Source organism: Microcebus murinus, chromosome 2 (genome assembly GCF_040939455.1).
Source record: "Microcebus murinus isolate Inina chromosome 2, M.murinus_Inina_mat1.0, whole genome shotgun sequence".
Classification (NCBI taxonomy): domain Eukaryota; kingdom Metazoa; phylum Chordata; class Mammalia; order Primates; family Cheirogaleidae; genus Microcebus; species Microcebus murinus.
In genome coordinates this window covers 41,073,319-41,091,497 of record NC_134105.1, presented here as the reverse complement: position 1 = coordinate 41,091,497, position 18,179 = coordinate 41,073,319, and the positions used below count along the sequence as shown (strand labels likewise).

The 18,179-nt window shown below is 46.4% G+C and overlaps 1 protein-coding gene across 1 annotated transcript in view; it reads left to right on the top strand.

Annotated features, from left to right (window-relative positions):
* The first annotated feature begins 7,346 nt into the window (after positions 1-7,346).
* Positions 7,347-18,179, top strand: part of GLIS1 (GLIS family zinc finger 1) — a 217,366-nt gene continuing 206,533 nt past the window's right edge. The window contains exons 1-2 of the mRNA XM_075998572.1: positions 7,347-7,442; positions 8,472-8,766. Of these exons, the coding sequence (XP_075854687.1) occupies positions 8,514-8,766 (253 nt within the window). The 5' untranslated portion in view covers positions 7,347-7,442; positions 8,472-8,513. The remainder of the gene's footprint in view (positions 7,443-8,471; positions 8,767-18,179) is intronic.

Genomic DNA, 18,179 nt, shown 5'->3' with positions numbered 1-18,179 from the left:
CCATCTAATTTTTTTCTATTTTTTGTAGAGGCAGGGTCTCACTATGTTGCTCAGGCTGGTCTCAAACTCCTGGCCTCAAGCAATCTTCCCATCTTTGCCTCCCAAAGTGCTGGGATTACAGGTGTTAGCCACCACGCCTGGCCTGTTTTGTTTTTAAAAGAGCATCGTTGAGTTATAAGATTAACACTTGAAATGGTGGGAGAAGTAAGTTGGGTATTTTATTCATCATCATTATCATCTCTCATCTCTCATTTTGAAGTTGATCTTATCTTTTTTTTTTTTTCCGGCATATTATGGGGGTATAAGTTTTAAGGTTTCAATAAATGCCCTTTCTCCCCCTCCCCCCACAAGTGATCTTATCTTTTTCATCTTCGCACTGAGTCTCTATGGAAGCCCTCGCAGGTCAGGCATTATCATCTTTATTTGGCAGGTACAATAATCAGGATCCAGGCCTGGTGACTTGCCTATCCCTCAGCTTGATAGCACCAGAGCCACAACTGTTATAGAATCTGTTCTGTGGGCTGTCCCCAGTGAATGCTCCCAATGTGCAGGGAAGGAAGCCTAAGCTTTGAACTCAGGCACTCTATTTTATTTTCATTAAATCATAAAAAATTTTACTGTAGTGAAATTCACGTAACACAAAATTAAGCATTTAAGAGTAAATAATTCAAGTTGGGCACTGTGGCTCATTCCTGCAGTCCCAGCTACTCAGGAGGCTGAGGCAAAAGGATTGCTTGAGCCCAGGAGTTCAAGGCTGCAGTGAGGCCTCGATGATGGCACCACTGCACTCTAGCCTGGGTGACAGAGTAAGACCCTGCCTCTAATAAAAAGGCAGAGGGAATAATTCAGTGGCATTCAGTGTATTCGCAATGTTGTACAGCCACTGCCTCTATCAAGTTCCAAAGAATGTTTATTCCTCCAACAGGAAAGCCATACCCATTAAGCAGATTCTCCCCACTGGCCCCTCTCCCTAACTCCTGGCAACCACTCATCTGCTTTTTTGTGTCTGGATTTGCCTGTTCTGGATATTTCATATAAATAGAATCATACAATATGTGACCTTTTGTGTCTGGCTTATTTCTACTTAGCATGTTTTTAAGGTTTATCTACATTGCCATATCTATTGATACTTCATTCCTTTTATGGCTGAATAATATTCTACTGCATGTATAAACCACAATTTATCTATTCATCTATTGATGAACATTTGGGTTGTTTCCACCTTTTAGGTATTGCAAATAGAGCTGTCTATGAACATGCATGCACATGTATTTGTTTGAGTACTTGTTTTTAATTCTTTTAGATACATATCTAAGAGTGGAATTGCTGGGTCATATTGTAATTCTATATTTAACTTTTTGAGGAGTCCCTAAACTGTTTTCCATAGTGGCTGGACCATTTTACATTGCTACTGGCAATGTATGAGGGTTCCAATTTCTCCACATCCTTGTAAACACTCTTTTTTTTTTTTCAATTATAGCCAATCTATTGGGTGTGAAATGATATCTCATTGTAGGTTTTTAAATTTTTAAACTGTTTTTAGAGACAGGGTCTCTCTATGTTGTCCAGGCTGGAGTGCAGTGGCTATTCACAGGTGTGATCATAGCACATCACAGCCTCAAACTCCTGATCTTAAGTGATCCTCTCACCTCAGCCTCCTGAATAGCTGTGACTATAGGCACACACTACCATCCAGCTCCTTGTGGTTTTGATTTGCATTTTCCTAATGACTAATAATTGTTTTTTTTTTTTTTTTTTTTTTTTTTTTGAGACAGAGTCTCACTTTGTTTCCCAGGCTAGAGTGAGTGCCATGGCATCAGCCTAGTTCACAGCAACCTCAAACTCCTGGGCTCAAGCAATCCTCCTGCCTCAGCCTCCCAAGTAGCTGGGACTACAGGCATGCACCACCATGCCCGGCTAATTTTTTCTATATATATTAGTTGGCCAATTAATTTCTTTCTATTTATAGTAGAGATGGGGTCTCACTCTTGCTCAGGCTGGTTTCGAACTCCTGATCTCGAGCAATCCACCTGCCTCGGCCTCCCAGAGTGCTAGGATTACAGGCGTGAGCCACCATGCCCGGCCTGCCTTTGCCCAGTTTTTGATTGGGTTGTGTTTTTGTCGTTGAGTCATGTGAGATCTTCATATATTCTTGATACTAGACCCTTATCAGATGTATGATTTGCATATATTTTCTTACATTCTATAAGTTGTGTTTTCACTATCTTGATTATGCTCTTGGATGTACAAAAGTTTGTTTGATTTTATTTTTTAAGACTGAGTTTGATTTTATTTTTATTTTTTGCCCTGTCACATAGGCTAGAATGCAGTGGCATGATCAGCTCACTGTAGCCTCAAACTCCTGGGCTCAAGTAAACTTCTTGCCTCAGCCTCCCAAGTAGCTGCGAATACAGTCATACAACACCATACCTGGTTAATTTTTTTTCATTTTTTTGTAGAGATGAAATCTCACTATGTTGCCCAGGCTGGACTCTAACTCCTGGGCTCAAGCAATCCTTCTATCTCAGACTCCTGAGTCATTGGCTTGAGCCACTGCTCCCAGCCTAAAGGTTTTTAAGTTTAATGAAGTCCAATTTTTTCTTTTGTTGTTGATATGTTTTATGTCATATCAAAGATCCATTGCCAAATCCAAGGTCAAAATTTACTCCTAAAAAAAAATAACATTTACCCCTGTGTTTTCTTCTAAGTGTTTTATGGTTTTAACACTTATATTTAGATTGTTGGACCATTATACGATACTTTCTGAAGTATATGGTGTGAGGTAGGGGTCCAGCTTCATTCTTCTGCATGGGGATATCCAGTTGTCCCAATACCATTTGTTGAATAGATTATTCTTTCCACAATGAGTGGTCTTGGCACTCTTATTGAAAATAGGTTGGGGCCAGGAACGGTGGCTCACACCTGTAATCCTAGCACTCTGGGAGGCCGAGGCGGGCAGATTGCTCAAGGTCAGGAGTTCAAAACCAGCCTGAGCAAGAGTGAGACCCCGTCTCTACTATAAATAGAAAGAATTTAATTGGCCAACTAATAAATATAGAAAAAATTAGCCAGGCGTGGTGGCACATGCCTATAGTCCCAGCCAGCTACTTGGAAGGCTAAGGCAGAAGGATCGCTTGAGCCCAGGAGTTTGAGGTTGCTGTGAGCTAGGCTGACGCCATGACACTCACTCTAGCCTGGACAATAGAGTGAGACTCTGTCTCAAAAAAAAAAAAAAAAGAAAGAAAGAAAGAAAGAAAGAAAGAAAGAAAGAAAGAAAGAAAGAAAGAAAGAAAGAAAGAAAGAAAATAGGTTGGCCGTAAGTATATGGGAGGCAGACACTCTTGACTATAATAACTGTGGCAAATCACTTAATTCTGAACTTTTATTTTCTCACCTATAAAATGGGGATAATAACCCCTTTATCTCAGAGTTGTTGTCTTCTCATTGCTTTACCTGGCTTCACAAACTCATCTGTCAGGATTCAATGAGATCACATATGGAGAGTGTGAGCCACAGTACCTGGCACATGGTAGGTTCTCTGATGAATGTTGACTCTTTCCTTGCTGCAAGAAATAAAGGTAGGGTAAGCAGTGTGATATCTATCACCTCTATTCCTTCTCCTTCCTCATGTCTCCAGGGCACAGGAGACCTTAGACATAAAAATATCTATTTTTGGGAAGGGGGAGGAGGAGAAGGGTGTATACTTACATAATGTGTGTGGTGCGCACCACCTGGGGATTGGACATGCTTGAATCTCTGGGACATCAGGGGGAGGGAGGAGGGCAGGGGCAATATTTGTAACCCTAACAATATTTGTACTCCCATGATATGATGAAATAAAAGGAAAAAATGTCTATTTTTACTTTAACCATTTGCTGAATGTATGCTTATACCTCTGGACAAAGATGGTGGGGGTGGAGAGAGTCTTGACAGGGTAAGGAAGCACTTAGCTAGAAATGAAGTATGGTAAGCTCTAATAATTTAATCAGCATTCAGTAAACATTTACTAAATGCTGACTTTCTGCAATAATCTCTTCTAGTTTCTGGAGATACAAAGGCAAAAGGCTGCTCTTGACCTCATAGAGCTCTCAGTCTAGAGGGGGAGACAAACTGTTAGCAGTTACAAAACAGTGCAATAAGTACTGAGATAGAATGAAGCAGAGGGCTGAGAGAGTGTGCAGGAAGAAAACAATTCTACCAGATTCAGCTGAGGCTTTTGGGAAAAAGTGTGACACTTGGGCTGGGTATTAAATGATTCCTAGGAGGAAGTACATTAGGTAGACGAGGGAAAAGTGTTAGTGTAGGAATCATATACAAAGCTATGAAGGTATGAATATCTGTTCTGGGTTCTAGGAGATGAAAACTACTCCAGGGTGCTTGGAACATAAGGTAGGGCTAAGAGTAGGGTGATAAAATGGTTTGACTTTATTTAGATGGCCATTGGGAGCTGTTAATGAGATTTAAATAGGGAAGTGCCACGGTCAGATTTATATTTAGAGACTGATGGGGAGACCAGTGTGGAAAGTAATTGGGAGGGGGCTGAGGATGGAGACAAGGAGAAGAACTTGGAAGAAATGTAGTGAGAATGGAGAGGAGGGGATTGTTAGTTGGATTAATGACTAACCAGATATGGGAGTGTGAAAGAAGAGTGGCCAAGGATGACTCTCAGATTTCTGACTTGGGGGACTTGACCATGGGGCCATTCATCAAGGTAGGGACATAGGAATGAGGAACAAAGAGAAGAAAAAAATGATGTTTGCTTTTGCAGATGGATCCAGATGGAGAGAGCAATAGACAGACTATATGTGAGACTAGAGTGTAAATGAGAGTTTGAGTTGAAACATGGGTTAGTGTACAAAGCACACATTACTGTCTAGCCTCCTAAAGTGAGAAGCAGGTTTAATTTGTTTCATTTCATTTTGTTCTTGACAATTAAAATATTAATGAGTTTTATTTTAATACCAAAAGTATAAAGAAAAAATACAGCCCATAATCCCACTGCTCAAATAACCACTATTGAAAGGGAGGGAGGATAATATATATTGTTAGAAAATACAGTTCAGAAAAGTAGAAAAATGAAAAGCGCAGGCCTTCTCCTAGTCCTCTGTTCCCTTAACCACTGTTAACAGTTTCTTGTATTTCCTTCTAGGAAAAAACTGCATATACCTACTGGATTCTATATATCCCCACAGGGGTCCTTCCATATACAGTGTTTAAGAGGTCTGTTTTATTGAGCAGATTAACCTTCTCATCGCTTTGCCAGACTTCACAACCCATCTGTCCTGGCGGGATGGACCTGAGAGCTCATTGAGGGACAGGTAGGGAGGGTCTCTGTCCTTAGCTCAGGTATGAGGGCCAGCTTAGGGTAGGTGCTCAGGAAAGAATTACTGAATGAGCTGTTGCTGCATTTGGAAATTTGGAGAGCCTTTGCCTGCAGGTCCAGTTAGTTAAGTGACTCATTCAGCAAATGTTTTCAGAGTCCCAACTAAATTCTCAGTGCTGTGTGTGTGTGTGTGTGTGTGTGTGTGTGTGTGTGTGTGTGTTGGGGGAGGGAGGGCAGAGGACTTGGCTCCTGGCCTTGCTGAAGGGCAGAACTGAAAAGGCCAGAGATATTGCAACCTTCTTGCTTTTTGAGGGAAAATCTGCGGTCCAGAATGAGGTTATTATTTGCCTAAAGCCACATGGCCTGTTGGCAGCAAAGCCAGCCCTGGGACTTTGGAAGAGTGTGCGTGTGTGGATGTGGGCACTGAGTGGTGTGTTGGAGGAGTTGGTGAGCTACTCTGCTACTTTCTGCCCCTTCCCCTCCTTCCTTAAAAATAGCAACAACCCCCAACTCCAAATCCCCAGACAGAGGCCGTCATGATGTCCTAAGCAGTCCTGGGCCTGTGTGTTATGGGCATGGTTGGTTGACACCTTGTGCCTATTAGAGGCAGCCTGGATAGTGTAGGAGGAGGAGTCTGGCCCGAGAGTCAGGAAGCCTGGATCGAGGTGCCAGCTCTGCCACCCACCCCCTACCACATTGCTGTGGGCCAGTCACATCTCTGAATGTGGAGCAGTCTAACTAAAACTCCAAGGTCCTTCTTACCATTATTGCTCTGTAACTGCAAGATACTATTTTTAATAAATTATAGGAAATAAAATTTTACAATTTTGTGATTCTAAAATCCTCGTTTTCCAGACCCTGCTTGGGGTCCCTTATTCTGTGCAGAATCCTGTGTGGTGAACCTGACCTGCTGTGTCGTAGGGAGGGGCCACACATGCATTTTTCAGTTTGAGGCCAAGGCCAAGGAGACCAGACCGCAAAGGAGTGTGAAGCCGGCCAGGACCCTTGGAGCCAGCCCAGATCACCAGCACACAGCGTCCAGGGGTGCCTCGGTGAAACGCAGAGACCATTTCAGGGGCTCGGCTGGATCCTTCAGGAGCCCTGACAGAACAGGCCTGGTTTATTTTACACTCCCATTTTACACAGGAGGAAACTGAGGCTCAGAGAGGGGAAGTGAGCCATGGCTTCTAGTCACTGTTCTCTGTCCAGTGCTCTTCCTACACTTTGGGCAGGGACCCTGGGACACTGCTGTCTGTCGGGGGAATCCAGGAAGCAGGGGAACTGGGTAGACTCCTCGGAGCAGGTCTCAATTTCAGGATCTGTAAGGATGTCCTGGGAGCTTGCTAAAGTCCTTAGCGCTGGGGCCCTCCCGCCTGACAAACTCAGTCGGAGTATTTTCTAGTTGGGATCCAGGCATCAGTTTTGTGGGGTTTTTTTGAACTTCAGAGTTTGAGACCGTCTAGCCTGGACTCTTTCCGGTGGAAAACAAAACAGAAACGTAAGACAGTGGGCTGAGAAGCCTGGGTTCGGGCCCCCACTTTACCGCTGGCTCGCTGTGAAATCTGGGCGAGTTCTCGAGTGAGCGGGCTGGATTCTACAAGAAAACTTTTCAAGCACTTTCGCATCTGTTACCTCAGCGTTAGCGGGTGTCGCCGTTCCCATTTGACAGAGGAGAAAGCGACCTGAGAGGGTAAGGACCCTGCCCGAGGCCCCTGGGAGAGGCGGGTCGGAGCCAGGTTGAGCCTGGCCGTCCTGACGCCCCGCACGCTCAGCCAGCCCGACAGCGCCCAGCCTATCCTGCCCCGCTCGGCGGCCCGAGGGCGGCGGGCAGCGCAGGGCTCCGGCCGGCCGCCGCCTGTCAAACCCTCCGCCCAGCCCGCGCCGGCCCCGCCCGGGCCCCCAGGCGAGGAGGCCCCGCCCTCGCGCCGCGATTGGCCCCCGCGGGGCGGCCGCGGCGAGCCAGTGGCCCGAGCTGCTGTCTGGCAGCCGCGGGCCCGCCCCCGCCCCCCGGGGTGCCGCCCCGCAGGACTCGGCGGCGGCGGCGGCGGCTGCGGGGGCTGCGGCGCCAGTGGAGGCGCGCCGAGCCGTGCGCCCCGCGAGCTGCAGCCGCCGCGGCGAGGTGAGAAGGGGCGCGGCCCGAGGCCGGCGGCCGGGGCAGGGGGCGGGCGCGGGGCCCGAGATCCGAGGCTGGCGTCCCAGCGACGCTCGAATCCGGGCAGCTCTGGGATGACGCGGGGCGCGCCTAGGGGAACGAGAGTTTGGGGGCCCCAGGCCCTCGCTCTGGCAGCGATGACGGAAGGGCCCAGGCACTGGCGCGGGACCCCCAGCGTGCGCTTGTGGCCAGAGCGTGAGACCGTGCGGCTGGTAGTGGTGCTGAATGTCCGAGCGGGCGAACGAGAGTGTGTGGCACGTCGCGTCCTCGAGTGTGCATTTGCGGGGCTATGTGGTGTGCGTGGGAGCGGGCGCGCGTGGGCACTGCTGACTGTGTTGGTTTGCACTCGCGATGGGCTCATTTTCTCCAGTGCGCGTGGCGATGTGCGTGTCTTGGGATGCGTGTGAGGGGTTCACGTCGTGGGAGTGAGCGTCCATCCTCGGACTCCGGTTTTCTGGGTTTGGGTGGTGGCGGGCGAGTCTCCGAGGTTGCGCCCGGGACCCATAGGGTTCGCGGTCCTCCGCCTCTGCACGCAGCTGGGGCCAGACCACCGAGGAGGCGCGCAGCCTGTGGCCCACCCGGAGCCGTCTCCGCGGTTTTGCGGGAGCCCTGCTCTGTGGATCCTTGTTGCCGCCGGCTCCGGTCCCACTTGGGGATGCGAGACAAGCGCCCTCCTCTCTCTAAGCCTCAGTTTCCCCATTCGTCCAAAGGGGCGTGGAGGCGGACTTGGGTGGCAGGGCGCAGTGGCTGGTGGCGGGTGCACTCAACAAGCCAGGGAAGGGAGAGCCGATTCTGCGCTGGGGAAGGGGCTTTTTTACCTGGCATCAGGTAGATGGGTTTGATTTCGGCTTCGGATAGATGTCGTGGCGCTAACCTATTTAGAGATGAGGAATAAGCCGAGGGGCGGTGGTCCGCTTAAACTTTGGCCCTTCGGCCTGGGATGAGAGGGGGCCGCTTCTCGAATTCTAACGTGCTTGTTCTGTCTCCCCTCCCCAGGAGCCCGGCGCTACCCCCAGCCGTGCGCCCCGCCCCGGCGCCATGCATTGCGAGGTGGCCGAGGCACACTCGGACAAGAGGCCCAAGGAGGCCCCCAGTGCGCCGGGTCCCGGCCGCGGGCCCGCCAGCCTCGGCGCGCACATGGCCTTCAGGGTCACCGTGAGCAGTGGCGGCTGTGGGGACAGGGGCCCGCGGGATCTGCTAGCACGAACGCCCGCGCCACCGCGCGCCCACAACCTCCTCCGGCCCAGAAGCCCCAGAGAATACGGCCCATCCAAGGCCGCCGCCGGGAAGGGTGAGTCCGGCTCTGCCAACGTGCCTGGCCGCGGATGTGGAGAGATTTGGGCTGCCTGGTGTCGCCAATTTCCGGAGTTCCTCAGTTTCTCTCTAGTTGTTTGGGCCTCGCTTGTCAGTGTGAAAAGATGCCTGCTCTAGGAAGCATCTAATTTAAACTCAGTAAGCCCGGTTTGGGGAAATGTGGGTATAGAAAGCTCAGATTACATAATTTTGCTTCTGTATATTTCTGATAAAAGTTGTGTAGAAACTCGTCAAAATTTTATTATATATTAGAGTGAGTAGCAGCTCGTGTATGGGGTAGCTGAGCAACTGAAGGTATACTTTGAAGTATTCCAGTCTCCTTAAATAACAAAAACCAGAGGCCTTCAGCAAGACCCCTCCCGTCTTGGGACCTCAGTTTCTCCATCTGTCAAGCGAGGAATTAATTATACCAGATGATTTCTGGATTCCTGATGGAAAATTCTCTTCCTGGGTCAAGTACTGACTTAAAAATGGTTTTTCTGCCCTTGGCGCTTTAGCACCATGGTCTTTGGGCAAAAGTTCTTTGGCAGTCCCCTTTCTCCACCAGTTGAAGCTGATGGATATGAAGTACAGGCCTCAGTGTGGTTTATGGGCTCATAGCCAGCGATGGTGTGGAGATTTCCATGAACATGTTCTTCTCATCACAGTTAATTATTATTGAGCCATTATTTATAAGTTTCATGGTGACAGATAGTTAACCAGAAATTGGAGAAATTGTTAAGGTGCTGTGTCCCTCTTCCTCTTTTTTCCTCTTAGGAGAAGCCAAGGCTTGGGGGTTTTATTATATCAGTATTTGGAACCTCTTGGTTCTCTTTCCAGGTGATTCTCAAAGAAAACAAAAACTGTGTTTTATGGCTATAGGCATCACGCCACGCCCTTAGCGTCAGCCCCAGCAACTTTCAGAACATGGGCAGCTCACTTTTACACATGAGAGCTCCTTGTAGATCAAAAACCCCAACTCCCCAATTCAGGGACTGGTAAAATGAAATAAACATAACAGATTTTTTTTTTCTTTTTAAAAGAAAACACCTGACTTTGTAAGAGAGCACTATTTCTCATCTCCTTGTTTTAAATGTCAGTCTCTTCTCCAAGAGATAGAGAACATTTTTTAGAGGGATAGATGTGGAAAAAACAAACAAATAACTCCTGCAGAGTATTATTGCTGGAATATACATATAAGGTCTCTTTCAGACAGAGGAGTGAAGACATGAGTAATGTTTGCTGCTGTGAGCTCCCTGGCTTCCCCCGAGCCATGCACAATCCTCCCTTAAACAGATACCCTCCTACAACGTTTTGTGTTTTAAAAAATCATGGCTGTCATCTGAAGATCAAGTTCTCCACAGACCGAGTGAATGGCTGTCCCAAACATAGCCTTTGTTCCACGCTGTAGTTAGAGACCTTTCATCTGGATGCTTTGTGTCCGATCTTCCTAATTCCATTCCCCTCAAACCCCAATTATTTTTATCTACACCCCCCATGTCTAAAATAAGAGATCTCTAAGTCAGGCTTGTATTTGGAAAGGGCAGAGGAAAATAAAGGGATGGGAGGAAGAGCCTCTTTCTTTATACCTTAAGCTGTTTTCTCTGGTTAGGGTTTTTCCAAGCAATTTCAAAACTTTCTTCATAGTTTCCCAGTGAGGCTGGTGGGGTGGGATTTATCACACCCATTTGAAAGGTGAGGAAACTGAAGCCTGAGGGTGGGGGAAGTGTCTGGTGTGAAAAAGGCCACCCATGCGGTTGTGGGTTTTGGGTGCCAGAGCTCTGGTGTAACCAGCCTAGGGAGAAGGGGAAAGATTGGGGACCTGGGCTTGGAGAGGTTTCTGAACTGGCCTCTGTGTAGTTGAGGCAAGTTCTTGTCACAGTCAAGCCACTGAGTGGCTGGAGACAAAATCGGCTTCTCCAGCGGGCGGACTTTTGGCATCTCTCTTAAACACGCTGTAAGGAAATTGTACCTTCTTGCCATCCCCACTCCCACCAAAATATTCCCCAGACCACGTGACCTTTTGAATGTTCGGTGTCTAACTCCAAGTTCTCAGGCTTATTGGAAACAGACAGACAGAAATACCAATTGAAAAATATTTATTGACTGTGCTGGAAATTGTAAAACCCCACCATCTATGATCTATGGGACTTTGGGGGAAGTTATTTCACTCTCATGAGTCTTAGGCTCCCACATTTGTAAATTCGCCCTGAGACTTAATTTGCAAGACCAATGGATGAGAGGATTAGTGACAAAGAATGTGTAAGGGCCACCTCAGTGTCTGGTTATTTTTAGGGTTACTTTTGCAATGTGTTTCATGTTCTCAACCTCTGGGTTTTCGTTCGCACAAGAGATAATAATGCCTGCCTTGGAGGGTAAGCAAAACGAGGGTTGTAAGAATGCTTTACAAACTGAAAAGGTAGAAGGGGTGACTTTTATTAATTTGTGTAGGGCACCGTGCTAAGGTCAGTGATACTTGAGATAAAGCGGGTAGAGCAAGGAGCGAGAAAGGTTTTAATTTTTTAAAAATTTTGAATGTAAAGGGTGTTAACTCTGGTGAACCAGCCAGGCGAGGCTGAGAGGTGCCAAGCTTCAGGTCTTTTGTGGCCACTGCTGCCCAGTGACCAGAGAGAAGACAGTGTTGCTTGGTCTGGGGTCAGGTTTCAGATAACCGGTCTTCTGCCGTGGAGAGGCAGAGGAAGGGAGTGGGTTCTTGAATCCAGTAGTTTCTCTATAAATGTCTGGGTCCTATGTATTTCCAGATCTAGAGTCGAGAGGCAACAGGGATGGTGCGACGTCATGGACTAACATTGTCATCATTTACAATAAGAATCACGATCTGTTTATGGCAGAGTCCCGTTTATCCAGATTCCAAACAGCTGGAAAGGCCAAATTGCCAGATGCTGCATTTTTCTTTCTTATTATTAAACACCCGACACTCTGCTTTTATAAGTCCTGACAAGGAAAGAAGGTAAACATCTGGGCTGTATGCAGGCGGACAGCTCTGTGGCGACAGACTGATGACGCTCGTTCTCCGAGCACAGTGCTTTACAGTGTTCAGAGTGTGTTCCCACACACTCTCTCGTGTGCCCTCCACCAGCTGCGCTTTGCCTGCCTTGTGGGCTCTTGCGAGGGAACAGATGTCGAAGCGCTTTGCAGTCTGTAATGTGCGGGGCAGGTAGTGGCTGTTATTAATGTGATTCCCATTTTATAGATGAAGACATTAAGGTTCAGGGATTTGCTCAAAGCTACAGACAGTAAGGGGCAGCTTCCAAGGCTTCCACCTCCAAATGTTTGATTCTGGTTCCACAACTTGTACCTTCTACGTGTGTATGTTGGCGGCTGAGAGCTGGCGATCACAACAAAGGCCTTCTGAGCATTCCCAGAGAGTGTAAAAACATTTTTGCTTTTGGTATTTCTCTTGCCTCGAATCTTAGGAAATTGGTAACTAGTATCAATGCCATAGTCAGAGAAATTTGTAGTTTACTAGATGATTCTGATTGTCCAGAGTGGCTGTTTGTTCCCAGAGCAAACCCGATACTGAGGTCACTATTTAATTCACAGCGACTCCCCGGCCCTTGTGCCGTGTGTGCCGAGACTGGATACATCCTAGCAATAAAAAGGAGGTGGACGATCAGGACAGATGTGAACTCTGTCATTATAAAAACAGTCGTCATAACGTGTCTGGAAATGTCAAAAAGTAGTCAGTCTTGTAACTTAAAAAAAAAAAGAAAGCTGGTATTTTTTTTCTTTGGAAAAAAAAGAAAGGGAAAACAATTGAAGATTGTGTACATGGTGTCAGGGGCTGGTGTTGGTGGAGAGTAATGATGGTTTTGGTGGTGTCACCTGGTGGAGTTTCTTCATCTGAGTAAGGAGCCGCTGCGATGTCTGGGGAGGCCTTGGAGAGGCTAGTGTGTCCGTAGTAGAAAGGTATGAGTTATTTTTAAAGCATTTCCCCCCTCCGGCTCTGGTGGGCAATTTGCTTGCATTTCATCCATTTTAAAGTGCTGGTCCTGTGATCCGGAAATAATCAGATCCAAATTTTTTCAGTGCTTGAGGTTTTAAATAAGGGGGAGAAAAACCTGCTGGCCAAATGTCAGGCTCCGTGAGACAAAGAGAAACAAGTATGTGTGTGGGTAAAAAATGAGATAGGAACATGTTGCGTCTACAGTCGTAAGAGTTATGTATCCGACAAATCTTTTATAGACATGTAGCGGAAATATATTCCCAAAGATTCCCTAAGAAATCTTGTGCAGCTAGAATTCTTCTTTCCTTCCTGCCTCCCAGGTTCTCTAGAAGCTGCTAAGGCTTTGTGGGCAAAATGTGAAAGGGGACCGTCGCATGAGATCGTGACTTCATTTAGGCCTGGTTGTTTCTCAGGAGTTTACCTATAGCGTGCTTAGCTGGGCTGAGATCTCAGGACCCTTGGAGCTGTGGAATCATATCAGTAGGCTGTGTTGCTCCATCTATGATTAAAAAACATAAATTTCTTTATATGCTATGATTTTTCTTCACACTTCTCCTTTTGAAAAAAAACCAAAAAAACACCCCATCCCAGAGTTATTCATCTCCCTGCGTTTCATTTGCGTGAGAAGCTAAGTGAGCCAGCACACTTATTTTTACAGTGCGTTAAAATCCCATTACAAGCATAAGTGCACAATGAATCACTTAAAAAAATATATTCTTATGTTCTTTGTTCAGAATGTTGCATAATTATCATCATTTTCTTCGGTTTTATTTCGTGGAGTTTGGCCAGTCTTCTAGAAGAAAGGAGAAAGCTAAAGTTTGGAATAGAGTTTTCAATCCGTTTCGGATAGGATTAGGGGGAAAAAAGCCGAATAAACAAGTAAACATTATTTAGAAGTTGACCAGCGACTGTTGCTAACTGTAGCTCTTACATAAACAGGATAATTTTCCTTTTTTCTCTTAGTTTTCTTGGAAAATAATTCCCTGTTTCGAACCCGATATGGTAGCATTTCAATAACCTCACCTTACATGTATGATTATATTCAAAGTTAAATTATAAGTGTGGTTTGCTAATTTTTTTCCTAATATAGATTTTAGTTGCGCTTACTTTGGACCTAGAGAGTTGTGTTGTTTCTTTTGGTAGGGGGTAGTTTATTTTTGTGTTTAAAGAAACAAAGACGTTCAGTTCAAGGGAGAGAAGAAATGAAACAAAGTCTGCAGTGGGCTTTGAAAAATTGGACTGCATTATGCAAAAAACACAGCTGTAATACTAGGGCCAGGAAAAAAGACCAAACTCCTGAAATATTTGTGCTGTTCGCCTTCACTGTGCTAATGATTCTAGAAGTTTAAAAATGGACTTCTTGTTTATCAACAGCCGCTGCCCGAATTAATAGTTTACAATGAAGAAAAAAAAATGCTTTCGGCATTGAAAGCAAAGTCCGGGGACTGACAGCTAAGTTACTGAGTAAGGAAAGCAAAAAAAGCAGGGGGAATAGTTTTGTGGCTGCTTTGGTCTCCCAAAGCCTTATTTATAAGAAACTGAAAGAAAGCAGAGGGCTGGGCTGGGGAAGGGGTGGAGAGAATACAACTCGGACCCAGTGGTCTTTGAGTTGAAAGTCGCTTTAAGCATCTGTTTTCTTCTTTTCCTCTTTCTTCCCCTTAAACTCCAAAGGGTTATTCCTTCAGAAGGTTTCCGGCGGATCGAGGCGGATTGTGTTAGCATTACGAGCTGTGTTTTTAAAGTCAGCATTTGAGTCAGATGCGCTGAGAGGAGACTTTCAGTCCGTTAACTGAATAATGCATTTCCTACATGGCCTGAATTGATTTGGTGGTTATAGTCGGGCCTGCCTGGAGCAAACACATGTGCCATTGTGCAGCTTCCGTACATGCTGGCCACACCCTTTGCTTTGAGCCTTGGTTTCCCCATCTGTAAAATGGGGAACAGTTTGATTGGATGATCCATAGGCCCTTCCTATTCTGATACTCCAGGCTTTGATGCTGACTCGGCTGGGAAGGTTGAGCGGGATCCAGGGTATAGGAGAGGCACCTTTGTCCCAGGCCAGGTTGTGGACTTGACCTTTCCTTGGAAATGTTGACTGCTGAAGGTGAAGACAAAAGGAATGGGAAGAGGGAGGTCCCCTGAACTTTACTTGAGCACCTACTCCGTGCCAGGCCTGATACCTTGTACCTGTGATCATATTTAACTATGCCCAATAGCCCAAAGAGGAAAGGAGGCATTATTCTAATTTTACAGGTGGGGGAACTGAGGCTTGGCAAGTTTAAGTGATTTGCCCAAGGTTGTGCAAGCAGTAAGTAGTATAGAGCCTGGGATTTGAACCCCAGGTCTGCCTGACAGCAAAGCCAATACTTTCTCCTGAAAGTATGCCATTCTTGAGGACCAGCCTTTAAAATCTAAGCAGCTGGGGCTGGGTGTGATCTTAGCACTTTGGGAGGCTGAGGTGGGAGGATTGCTTGATCCCAGGGAGTTCAAGACCAGCCTGGGCAATGTGGTGAGACCCCATCTCTAAAAAAAAAAATGTTGGGTATGATGGTATATGCCTGTAGTATCAGTAATTGGAGACTAAGGCAGGAGGATCCCTTGAGCTCAGGAGTTGGAGGCTGCAGTGAGGTAGGATGATGCCACTGAACTCCAGCCTGTCTCTGAGGAAACCAACAACAACAACAAAAACCTAAGCAGCTGAGAGGGAGAGGCTGTGACTATAGAGACCTGAGTATGCCCTGGAGCCCAGGAGGAAGGCAGCAAGAGGCCATAGGTGGCTCAACCAGCCACATCCCAGAGTACCCCTTTTTGAGTCTCAGCTCAGGTGTGACTTTAAGGGGAAACTGCCTTGGTGGGGCACTGCTCCCCTGCCCTTTTGCAGAAATAGGGGAAAGAGAATGGTTCCCAGTTGTGATTCACAGTCCTCAGGAAGCAGGGACTCTCTAAGGCTATGGAGGGGCCCCCAAGGAGGGACTCTTTCCCAGAAGCAGTGGCACCCCCCTCTCCACCAGGTATTGCAGATTATAGTCCCTGTTTGAGCCTTTCTTGGAGTTTGGGGAGATTCCTTACCAAGGCTTGTGGTGGTTTCCCTTCTACCGCGTCTGAAGACATCTGTGGGGTGAGCATTCCTCAAGATCCCCAGCACACCTGGCTGTAGAACACATGCTTCCCTGAGCATGGTGGCTCAGGGATCTATTAAGCAATTATTTCTTGCTAAGCACTTGGTGGGATGCAGAAGGGCTTGGGAGGGAGAACAGGCCAGGGATCAGATCGAACTTGAGAGTTTGTGGGAAATGGATCTTTTGTGGCATATGATGAATGAGCCAAATGGCTCCCTGTGGAAAGCAAAGGTCCCACTGCTGGTTGTGTCTGTGGCCTTGCACGTGCATTCATGAGAACGTGCACTAGTGTGCTCAAGGGGTCCTACTTGTTCTGAAGATGAAATTGCAGGAGGCTTTGCAACTTCATATGCTGACCCTGCCTCTGACAGGGCGAGTACGAACTATGAGGGATGGCCCTGGTTGCAGTGTGGCCCAGCCGCTTCCTATTTGTGTCTTTTTTCTCTTTTAGATGTTGTTGCTTTTGTTTTTAAATAACAGGTTTGCTAGAAAATCAGGCTGTAGCAAGAAACCAGGGAGTACTATAAACCTGACTTTAAAAATACAGATCCCATTTGCTGTTTTAAGCTCTCTGGAGGGCTGGAGATTGGGTTTATTTTGGAACGTGCTGGACTATATGAATTACTTCTCTGAGGGTTGGGTATTTAATACCTAGTAGAAGTTTGTATAAGAGTTGATGATGTATTTTGCCGACTTTCCAACCCTGTAAATAAATTACACGTGCCGGCAGAGGCTGCCAGGATCCACTGTGTCGATTGAAGCTTAATTTTTATCCCAAACCACTTAATACTTTTGTCCTAGTGAGCGGAGAAAGTTACGGAGTTTTGCTCGGCAGTGGGCCCATTCCAAGATGACGATGGCTTCGAGAGCCTCAGAATAGGCCTCCGTGGAGTCGCCGATTTTGACACCGTTTTCGGTGGTTAAGTAGCTTCAGCAGTCTCAAGTCCAACCCTCTAGGCAGAGAATGATAATATAATTTTAAGTGTATCGTAAAAATGAAACTCAATCGCTTCCACTCCCCAAACCTGTCTCACTCCCCATCTCTCTGGAGAGAACCGCCGTAATTGTGTGTTTAATCTCAAGACTGCCTGTGCATTTTATCATTTGAGTGCAAAGCCCAGGTAATAACGTTGGCATTTCCAGCGCGAAACAAAATAGGGTTTCTAATTTGGAGACACTATTAAATATTTCATGCTTCAGCCAAACTCAATTCTTTTTTCCTATAATAAGTTTAAATATTAATTCTCTGGAATGTCAGATGCCTAAAGCTAGGCATTTAGTGATCTGCAGTTTCAAGTATCTCGAAGAAGGTTTATGAAACAGGATATTTCACTGGGAGGGATGAGTAGTGTGTTTCAGAGATATCTGAATTCAGGGCAGCGTCTTCTGATTTACTTTTTAAAGGGAAAAGGTCATAAAATAAGTTGCTTTATGTGCTGATGGATTAAGTGGCTTAGGCTGAAATAACAGCAGGAACTTTACTGTTTTTCCCCGTTATATTTTAACAATGCTTTTTGGGGGAGGGGGTGGGTCATTTTCCCGCCTGCTTGTCTCCTCCCCCAGCACCCCCCCCCACCAGCCAGATGGCTTTAATTCTAACCAAATCCCACGCTGAGGCCAAATGATTGATCAAACAGTCATTTGTACTTACGTAGCACTCTTTGTGAGAATATCTCCCCATCGGAGTGTCTCTCTGGGGCAAGCTCTTCTTTGGACCTTCAAACAGTTGATTTCAAACAGATCGAAGGCCGTGGAGAGGTGGGGTACACGGGTGGATGGAGGGCAGAAATCCCAGACCTTGAGTCCTCAGAACTCCTTGTTTAAAAGCTTTTTGTTACTTCCCATCCCTGACAGCAGGGGCATCCACGTTTTCTAAAGACAAGGACAAAAATCTTTCCACTTTGATGTGTAAGATACCTGATGAGGCTTAGGTATCTGCTAATTTTAAGAGCTCTTTTAAGTAGATTTGTATTTTATCAACCATAGCAACATCTATACACACCAGTAGAGACATCTATTTGTCCTACAGATAGTCCCGGGTAGGGCTTTCAAGATCTTCCCTGAATTACAACTTGGTTTGTAGGTTGGCAACCAGTTGGCCATGGGGAATAAAGTCTAAGCCCTTTGGTCCTGCATTCAAGGCCTTCCTGCCAGGCCAGCTTCATCTCTAGCTGTCTGCTTGGCTTGTCCTCCAGAAGCAGCAGCCTTTTCCTTCTATAGCCTTAGCCCTGGAATTTTCTCTTTGTCCTTCTTTCCTTATAAACTGTCAGCTCCTTTTAGTTCATCTTTGTGCCTCCCTAAATATAACACTCATATTCATCATCG